Source organism: Pagrus pagrus (genome assembly GCF_965226575.1).
Source record: "Pagrus pagrus genome assembly, chromosome: 17".
NCBI classification, from domain to species: Eukaryota; Metazoa; Chordata; class Actinopteri; order Spariformes; family Sparidae; genus Pagrus; species Pagrus pagrus.
The window spans coordinates 11,361,189-11,371,390 of NC_140201.1; the positions used below are offsets into that span (position 1 = coordinate 11,361,189).

At 41.7% G+C, this 10,202-nt stretch overlaps 1 protein-coding gene across 3 annotated transcripts in view; it reads right to left on the bottom strand.

Moving 5' to 3' along the window:
- The window catches only part of slc45a4a (solute carrier family 45 member 4a), a 50,655-nt gene that overhangs the window by 4,902 nt on the left and 35,551 nt on the right, over positions 1 to 10,202 (bottom strand). For all 3 annotated transcript variants that reach the window (XM_084379195.1, XM_084379193.1, XM_084379194.1), the window contains 12 exons: positions 6,040 to 6,228; positions 3,319 to 3,498; positions 2,974 to 3,164; positions 2,710 to 2,884; positions 1,911 to 2,363; positions 1,496 to 1,767; positions 1,258 to 1,419; positions 1,028 to 1,127; positions 843 to 923; positions 626 to 756; positions 357 to 425; positions 96 to 250 (listed from right to left, as the gene is read on the bottom strand). In XM_084379195.1, coding sequence (XP_084235321.1) covers positions 96 to 250; positions 357 to 425; positions 626 to 756; positions 843 to 923; positions 1,028 to 1,127; positions 1,258 to 1,419; positions 1,496 to 1,767; positions 1,911 to 2,363; positions 2,710 to 2,884; positions 2,974 to 3,164; positions 3,319 to 3,498; positions 6,040 to 6,228 — 2,158 coding nt within the window. The remainder of the gene's footprint in view (positions 1 to 95; positions 251 to 356; positions 426 to 625; positions 757 to 842; positions 924 to 1,027; positions 1,128 to 1,257; positions 1,420 to 1,495; positions 1,768 to 1,910; positions 2,364 to 2,709; positions 2,885 to 2,973; positions 3,165 to 3,318; positions 3,499 to 6,039; positions 6,229 to 10,202) is intronic.

The following is a 10,202-nucleotide window of genomic DNA, read 5'->3' on the forward strand; positions in this document are numbered from 1 at the left end:
ATGCTAAGCTAAGCTAACCAGCCGCTGTGTATTTCCTAAAACGTTCATTTTCCTTTGAGGACAGCTAATGTTTAAGGCCAGGCTGGTTTTCTCACCGGCTGTTTGGAGTAGGATAAATAACCAGGAAGCAGGCAGTGAAGAATCCGAGGAGGGAGCCCCCGGAGGCCACCATGGGAATGACACGAACGCTGCCAACAGCTTCCACCACAGCACCCAGAGCCGAGGCCACCAAGATTTGACTGATGTACACCTGCAAAATTGCAAATGATGATATTACATGTTTTTTTTTATGCTACCTCAGCGTACATTTGAGACAATACCACAAATATTTTTCTTAAGACTGGACGAACACTCACTTGGCAGGATAATATGGCACAGTCAATGCCAAAGCCTCTCCGTGAGTTACCAGGACTGTGTTGGATGTACTGAAGGAGGCAGAGATAGTTTCAGTTTATAAATGCCAATGAAAGCTTCGGTACATATGAAAAAAATGCAGTTTTTGAAATACGTTAACACAAAATGTTGCAACAGAAACAGATATATACTCTTTTAAAATGAACTGCAAAGTATGGTGAAGCTGTTTTTATGAACCAAAAGTTTCTTTTTATATCAACATTTACTGTACCTCTTTAATTTCGTGATACTGTCCCAGCAGAGCATAAGGACAGTAGGAGATACTCATGGAGATGATGCCCATGGTGCTGATCATCACCATCGCAACATACACATTAGGGAAGATTGCCATGACAGCGGTTCCTTTTTGGAGGGAAATAGAGAAAAGTTACTTGTTGGCTGCTCACGTCTGTTTTTGCTGTAATTAATCACTGTACTGTGCTTCACACCTATGGAGAATCCAAGCGTTCCCAGGATGTAGATGACTTTAATGCCCAGGTCAAAGTTGTCAAGGTACTTCTGAAGGATGGCTGGAAAAGGTTAAGTGAGTTGATTGGTTAGTCCAGAGTTTCTTGTTGATTTCTTAATGACAGTTAGCATTACTATGATGTGAGCAAGCGTCCTTATGTGTTACCTGAGCATGTGGCAGCAGTCATGGCGTATATTACCAGTCCCCAACATCCCATCTGAACTCCTTTGTGATAATTTTCCAACAAAGTGGAGTTGACAGGAGCCTGAGAGAGAGAGAAAAATGTCTTATACAGTATGTAGTAATGTAGTAATATCAGAATAAGAGGCAAATTCTAAAAGGAAACTTAAATACTCAAGCAGAACATATGTTTTATATTTGTCTGGTTCTCGTACGGTTGGATCTCCATGGTAGATGACTTGTCCCATGAAGTCAGTGAAGAAGACAGCCTCAGCGATGATGGAGAACCAGGTGAGCAGATGACAGGCACACAGTCGCAGCAGCTCCGGAGGCATCTTCAGCATGGAGAGCCACAGCAGCCGCACGGTGGTCTCAACCTAAAGAGAGGAGACAGGTTCAGACGATATCCGACCAAAAAAGACAAACTTCACATCTTGGAAAGTGAGTTCTTACCTCTCCCTCTTCACTCTCCGTGTCCCCGCTGGAGGAGTTGGTGTTTCCGCTACGGTGTCTGTTTCTCTGCCTGCTCCTCCTCCTGTGCCTGGCCTCCACTTCGTACAGGTCGTTCATACTCCGAGACGGCTTGATGAGAAAGGCGGCGTTAGCCCGGCGGTAACGGTAGCGGTGGCTCCCAACTCGGCCGTAGTAGGAGAAGGTGCAGGACGGCTGGCGGTAGAACGTGTGACGGTGCCGTGGCTGCCGCAACTGGGCTCCAGTACTGGCAGCTGGAGACAAGGACAGATTGTAGAGTAACATCAAGTGACTGACTAGTAGCATACAAACTGAAAACATGGGGAAACATCTGCCTAATTTTATTTTTATTTAATCTAGAATTGCACTTAAAGTAAAGTAAAATGTAAATACCAACCTTTGACCATTCCAGCGCGATGTGCCTGTCCCTTAGAGCTCAGTATGTTAGTGCCATCTCTATTAGCATCACCGTCTAACAGCTGCCCGTTCAGTGTACGCTGCTCATTGAGCTGGTTGTTCAGCAGTGCCTCCTGACCGTCGTCATTCTCCATTTCCTGTAAGAAAGCTGAGAGGCGGGAAATCCTGGGGTTGAGAGCGTGTGTCATATGGTTGTTGGATTGGAGGCGGAGCAGGTCCTGACTTCCTGCGCTGCTGCTGCGCCTGATGTTGCCGAACCGGGGGGGTGGAGTGTTGCGATTGGGGTTGAAGAAGGAGCTCGTGGGAGGCGAGCCATGATAGGGTGAGAGGCGGTCAGCGAAGATGGACGGCTCCAGGTGGCACAGGAAAAACGCATCGTGCTCCAGGTGGTCGAGAGTGGCGTCTGCCATGGCGAGAACACTGTCACTTTTACCTGAAGAAAGAGCGAGGGCTGATTAGATTTACATGTGACAAATTCAGACAAACTAGTGAACAAGTCATACAGTCACTGTATGAAACATGGTTGAGAACTACTGTTCTAGATCATCTATGATACCACAAATGTGTCTCTTTTCAGGAAAAGGTACCATCCAAAACACACTCTAACGAACTGAACTGAAGTGGACTGCTTGATGGAAACAAAGCTACAGACACAAGATAGGACTTTATGTTTTTGTGTAAGTAGGAAGGAAAATAATTGTATAAAATGCCCTCAAACGATCATTTCTTCCTTCATGTAATTCAAATTCAGAAACAGAGGCAACCGTCTATGAACATACTTCTCACAAGTTCCACCTCTAGGAAGTCCATATCCCCACGCTCTGACTGGTCGTCTCCATAGGGGTCATAGAGGTCGTAGGTGTCCATAGTTTCATCCTCTCCAATCAACTCCAGCTTGGGGGCGAGTCCAGTCCTGCCATTGGCTGATGGTTGCTGGTGGCGATCTGGACTCTCCTAGTTAGAGGACAATGAGAGGAGTAAGTTTTTGTAACCTCATGGAAACTGAAGTCTTTTTTTTAAGTAAACATACACACATGCTGTACCTGGTCCAGCCTGTCATGCTGGGGTGAGTACTGCTGCTCCTCAATGCTGAAGAGATGCAACGCCACAGAGGCTGAGAAGAGGATGGCAGCAAAGAAGAACAGGATCTGCTCCTGGGACCTGAAGATTTTTCCAAGGAAGGTGTGGGTCCAATCTAAACCTCCGAGAGCATAGCCAACCGCACCACCAAGACCTGCACACACGGACAGAGGGACAAGTTTAGACTTAGAAAAGGGACATCAGCAGAAAATGATTGTGTCTGATCTCATTTTCTTTCTTTGTGCTAATTTATGTCAAATTAACATACAACATTAAAATACTATCTGTGTGTCAGATGTCAGTGATACCTGCTGAAGCGGCGTGGATGTTGAGCGCCATGTCTTGTTCTTCCGTGTCTGCCACATCTAGCAGGTACGCTCTGATTGGTCCCTCCGTTGCGTCCGCACAAAAGTCCAACACCACCACCCCCAGCACCGTGAGAACAATTCCTATTGGTTGTCTCCCCTGCTCATCGCCCAAAGACAAACCTAACGGAGAGAGACATGAAAGGACAAAGAGAAATGAGGATAAGATGAGTCAGATTGAAGTTAAAATGATGTCTCAAACTTTCGTTTTGACCCTTATAATGATGTTAGAAAGACATCTAAAAAAAGACGTCACAAAAACTTAAATACTGGCTCCTCAATAGACGTCTTCTGTATGTTCAACATAGACTTTGATTTGAATTTTGAATATGTTTTGCATAGTGGGTTAAGAGAGAAAACTGAGAAAATATGGTTTAATATGGGTTAACCAGCTGTTTTAGACGTTGTAGGGCCCAAATTAAATCATTTCTAATATACATGTATCTGTAATTCAATTCAATTTAATTTAAAAACAATTGAATTATTATTACAGATGAATAATTCTGTAATCACGTTCTACATCCACACACAAACATCTGGAATTGTTCCTCTGATGTAACCCGGGTCAGAGCTGCACATGTGATCAATGACCGATAAGTGAGTAATAACAGCTGCACGACACAAACACAAAGCCATACACAAATGGGTCACTGCGCATTACCCATACTGCTTTGCAGTATGTGTGCGACCTTGTGTGTCTCATTACATTTGTGACCCGGCTGTCCCCTCGAGCTGCTCAGTGTGTGTTTGTGTCTGACGGCCTGAGAGAAATGGTATGAATGGATGGAAACAACACACAGTGACATGGGAAAGCTTTAGTAACCTGTATGTGTGTGTGTGTGAGAGAGAGAGAGTCAGTGTGTGTGTGTGTGTGTGTGTGTGTGTGAGAGAGAACGATTTCACGGGCAGTGTGACGCAGCATGACTTTACAAACTGATATCCATTAACATCGGGAAACAAATGTTCATAGAAGGAACAGCAGATTGTGTCTGTGTGTGTGTGTGTGTGTGGGACAATGGAGCCGTACTACTCACTGGCTGGGCAGGCAGACAGGAAGTGAATTGTGATTGGTGGAAAGGGGGAAGCAAACAGGAAGCATTTCCCTGTGAACTGCCTGCTCCTGTGTTCCCATGTCAACACACACACACATACACGTACATACAGGTTACTACAGTGTTCCCATGTCACCCTGCTGTTCACACACATTCATATATATATATACAACTATGGAAACACACTTTCTCTCTTTAATTATCTCATGTCTCTCACACAGAAACAGGTCATGGTCATTCCCATGTCAACCCAGCTGGCAAGGTGGTCACACGCACGTACATGGACACAGGCACGCACACACACACCCTAATGCCCTAAAACGACCTGAGTGCCAATCTCCCTGCAGAAGAATGGAGGTAGAACAAAACAGAATTGAATAGAAGTGACCAGAATCTGCTGACTGAGAACAGTTCACACAGCTCTCCTTCACACTATTTATAACTCCTTTAACAATTCATTTCACTCGTTCTATTTAAAAGTCCAGACCACTATTGTTTTACGGTACATTTTTCATCCATTTGGTCCGCATTTAAATACGAACGTTTGACACTCAGTGACACTCAAATGTTCCACCCAGTCAGCGATTTCTCTAGACTGAAACCAAGGGCCCACACACACAAAACCAATATCAAGGCGCTAGCAGCAACAAAAGTTGACTGCTGCGTCGCCTAACTTTTGATCTGCTTTTTGGGTCAAAAAGGGGCTGCTGCAAGAACAGAAAGAAATCAAACTTTTCTGGAAATTTTGGAAATGGAACATGCTTGAGCTATGTGTGTGTGAGGTCCAGACATATCTGCTTACTGCAGCACATTTCAGCTTAAATGTCTGCCTGTCGCCATCAGTATATTCAACAATACGCTGTCAGCCTTGCGTATGTTTATATTTATATAGGAACATGTGGTTAATGATTTTACAACTGGAGCTACACTGATAGTTATCCCAGAAATCAATATCTGTGTGGCACAAATTGACTGATCAATTTGTTTGATTGGAGAGGATGAATTTGTCCTTGGATTGACATCAGTATGATGTAACACACTGAGGGTCAGACTCAGGGTATAGCTTTCATCACAATGACGCTCCACTGATTCTAGAAAGGAAGCTGTTCTTTTATTTCCTCTGTGGAACAAGTGCATGCTGGGTAAAAACAAAGTGTATCTTTTCAGAGTCTGGGGTTCAATTCCCAGTGAGGCAATGTAGTCTCCGGTGGATTAGATAATAGTGTTCAAGCAGATGGCACAAAGTAAACGTCTGTGACAGATCCTAAATGCGTATTTTCAATTAAAGCTGCAAATCAGAGACCTTTTGTTGCTTCATGTTTCTGTTATGTCTGTAGCTATAGCGGAGATGTATAAAGAGAAGAAAATGTGTTTGTGGACCTTAAATATTTGTGGCTTTGTCATATTTGTGCTGTGAAAACAATAATTTCCAAAACAAATACTTGATGATTTGCACAAGTGAGTAAAGCAAGCGTACAGTAGATAAAGTGAGATGCTGCACTTTCTAGAACAATAAACACAGAGAAGAAGCATCAATCAACAAAAAAAAAAATAACTGACAACAAAGGAAGGAAACATCCACCTGGCTGTTGACTGAATGGTGCAAACTCACCCAACAACGATCCATTCAGAAACAGCGCCACTCCGATCAGTGTTCCGATACAGAGAGCCAGGATGAACGGCCTCCTCCTGCCCCATCGCAGAGTGCAGCGGTCGCTGGCCGAGCCGATCAGAGGAGTGAACATGAGGCCGAGGACCGGACTGAGGAACCATGTCAGACTGTAATACTGCTCTGGAAGACCTGCACACACACGCAGAAAGACATAGTGTATGAGTTATACTGTAGGTGTAGACAGGTCAAGAGAATGGATTCACCAATAACAACTGACACTTGACCATGAAGTTTTTCTGTCATCCACCAGGGGGTGCAAGTAACATCCTTATTGTAGAAGTGTAGAAGACTTTTTATTCGATTTTTATTTAAATGATTTTATTTAAACTGAACATTTTTCAATTTGAATCAGCCTTTAAGGCAAAAATAAGGGTATGCATTTGATTCATGCATCTGCAAATCTGCAACCGAGTGACTTTAGTTTACAAAACATGATAATTACTTAATCAACTAATGTATTTCATTGTTTATTGCAAAATACATTTCTTGCATCAGATAAAGCTTCAATCTCTAATCCCTGTGCAACGGCCACCAGTGATTTGCAGGTTGACATAGTAAAAGATTAAAAAACAAACACATCAAAGTCGAACTTCATTATAATCACGCTCTGGTAAATAAAATAGAATTGGCCGCAAAAAGTTTACATAGGCACTTTAACTACATTAATAAACATAAGCATAACATAACAGGATTTATAATATGAGAAAACTGCAAAATTTTCTGTTAATTGCTACGTATTAGTATTTCTCAGTTTCATTAAATACCTTGAAAAAAATCGATAATAATGTTCGATGTGAGGGGGGAAGTTTACAGAACATATTTCGATATTTTATTAAAAGGTTAGTGTGCTGCGTGATAAGCAATGGTGTATCAATACTGAAAAAAAATTAGTTCTGAAACCTTTCAAATGTAAAGATATATCAATATTTCAGGAGTTGACAACTCTACTACACATGACAACAGTGTAGTTGGAGTCACAGGTGAAGTAAACAGCAACACAAATGAACTGTTTTGTTTGTGTTGTCACCTCAGTTACCTACGAGTTGACCTGAGGCTGACGTTTTCAACACCGCCTGTTAAAGGCTACACAAAGGTAAAGAAGAGAAAGCCACAGAGTGTTTATCTCTGTGTGAACATTCAGCCTGGATTATCACACAAAGGCTTGAAACATCAACTCCTGCGTGCTGGTTAATGCAGAGCAAACGAGCAGGAGCGATCACGTTTCTTGGGCTTCTCGTCATTTCCCTGTAAGTAGACTTCCTGAATGAAAGAAAAGAATTTCTCTTTGTCTCTCCTGATGCCACACTTTTGTTGCATTTGTTGAGTATTTCAAACTTAAAAGAAAATCCACAGAGTGAATTAATTGGATTGTAACCTATAATACACTGTCATGTACACGTGAGAGCACATTCTCTATTATATTAATTTTCCATCGCCGGAAAGCAGGTGAGGATTACAGACCCACACACACGTTGAATGACAGTGTCTCAATTAGGAGTCAGTGGAAATAACTTTAGCACCTTAAGCTTTAAACAGACACACGCAGGATGCAGCAACTTAATGGAAACACATACTGTACACACTGTACTGTACCGAACACACTGTTCGGTACACAAGCTTTCAAAAGCTTTGAATAATATCAGACAACACCTTCTAAACATATCATACGACCCTGTCACCAACAAAACCTGTTTCTAATTAACTCAGTCACTAAATATAGGACAGGATACACACCCTTAAAGCACACAGGAACAATCACCTTAGGCGTCAGCTCACCGTTCACACGCAAATCAGAGCATTTGACCTGACTTTGCTGACTAAAAACATTTTATATATATACATAGACATAATAACTGACAGAAGGGAGGATGATTTATGATGTCTGACTAAATAAGACACATTTCTGACACCATTTGCCTTTAAGGGACCTAATATTATTGTAATTAAATCCTGTTTGATGAACTTCAGAAATCAATCACTTCTAATGCCCAGTTTCACACAGACGACAATAAACACATGACAGCAGTGCACTGGATTTGATCCCTGAAATGTGTTAAATATTTACTGTGAGAACATCAGCTTGTTTGTTTTACATCCGACACGCTCCGTGCGTTCGGTCAAATTTTTTTATTTCAGCTGTTTATTTAACATTTTAAAACACGTCTTCATCTACTTCAGTTGTTTAGGAGAACGCTGCAACGCTGTTCTTCTGTGAAGCTCCAGAAATATTTTGTGCACTACGATGCATCACCTGACGATGCATCACCATGAGGGTGAGTAGATAAAGATTGAATTTCATTTCTAGGTGAATTTATCCTTCAATCATAACTCACAGCTCACAGGGAAACTACGAGTTCAGTTGGATGATGTCAACAAGTTCAATGACTTTCATTTAAGTTCCCATCTAGCTTGACAATATCAGTAAACTAACTTCCATGATCGCTTTCTTATTTCTCCCACTGGGAAGAGTTGACCAGGATCAGATGTATCGGGTAAAAATCAATACAAGCATAAGTCTTCACTCAGCTCATTAAACCTTCAACTAAACAACTCTGATTTGTAAAAAACGCCACAGAGACCATTATAATCATCCTGTCCTAAAGAGTATTTTAAAACCCACAAGATGACTAAAGGCTACTAATTTGCTGTCATATTGTTTCATATTGTTTTAAACTCATAATTAAAATTCTTCACACTAAAAAATATGGAGTTTCTATTGTTACACAAGAGCATAACCCTCACAGCGTGTTTACACTTAAATAATATTATATTAAATAATAAAATCAATCATCACATAATGAAATCAGTTTCCCTGAGTCATGACAAACGACAGACTACGCCCTTGGATAGAGAACCATGATTTCATTGAGCTGCTGAGAGGAAGAAGATGAAGAGGAGGAGGAGGCAGACAGTCTTTTAGCTAAGTGAAGTCAGCTGAATGCAATAATTAAATGTGAACTTTATCATCGTCTCACTGTCAAACTGTCGCGTAATGCAGCTCACTTAGAAAGAAGACAAATATATTAAGTGCCATTTGGCCGGCACACTATCCCTCCCATATATAGAGACAGGAGAGAGATAGACAGTGAAAACATCCATCTGTCCTAATCTTGGTAATGTCTCTGCCAGCCTAAGTTGGCTCAGATAATGACCACTAGCTCTGCATAAAGTTTGGTACATAGACTTTTGAACCTTACGTCAGCAGCAAGGAAGTCTGTGTCGGACAACTCTTTAATGAATTTTCCATTTGGTTTTTTTGTTCTTTTATTTGACAGGTACAAAGCACAATGCATTTATCATCTAATTCGGGCAGAGGTCACCCAGATGAGGCCGTAAGAGATACATCAACTGTCCAAAACACTTTCTGTCAGCAAAAAGCGATATATTCAGATCGCACTGTAGCTTCATTTTTTAAAACATTTGTTTTATTAAAACTTAAGCAGTGGTTAAAGTTCCCTCTCTTTCCCAGAGCCAGGAATTCATTAAAAAAACAAGCTAACCCACAGTTGCATAAAACTGTATCTTTTGCTTTTGTGATCGAGGAGCAGCCTTAGTGCAACTTCCCATAAAATATACCTCTAAGAGATTTAAAAATTAAAGCCTTAATCCTCTCTCAATTTTTGAATTAATCTACATTAGCGAGAAGGAGGAAGACAGAAAGTTGAGCTGTGGAGTTGCTGCAGATCAATATGAGGAAGAGGCTGCTGATATTTCACCCCTCAGTGAACAAAAGGGATGGAGAAATAGAAGACAGCCGGAGAGAGAGAGTGTTTTAATGGCAGCTAATTTGATTTAGAGAACACAAGGCTCTTTTAAATGTAAAATGCACTTTAATGTTTCTCACACAGACCTCTTTAACGAGAAGAACATCAATAACAGAGTGCCACGGTGTCTAATATGTCCCCGCCTCCAGCGCCGATCCATTAAGAGACTGTTCAGTTTCTGAGGTGTGACTCAGACTGTACCTGCTGACCGAGGCTATACATCCACCGTGAGGGTCTGACTGGTTCTTGGCCGACAGAGCAGGAGACATAAAGCTCATTTGGTTGGTAAATTCAGGAAAAATCTTGCATGACTCATCACAGTCAGTGTCCTTGAGTGTA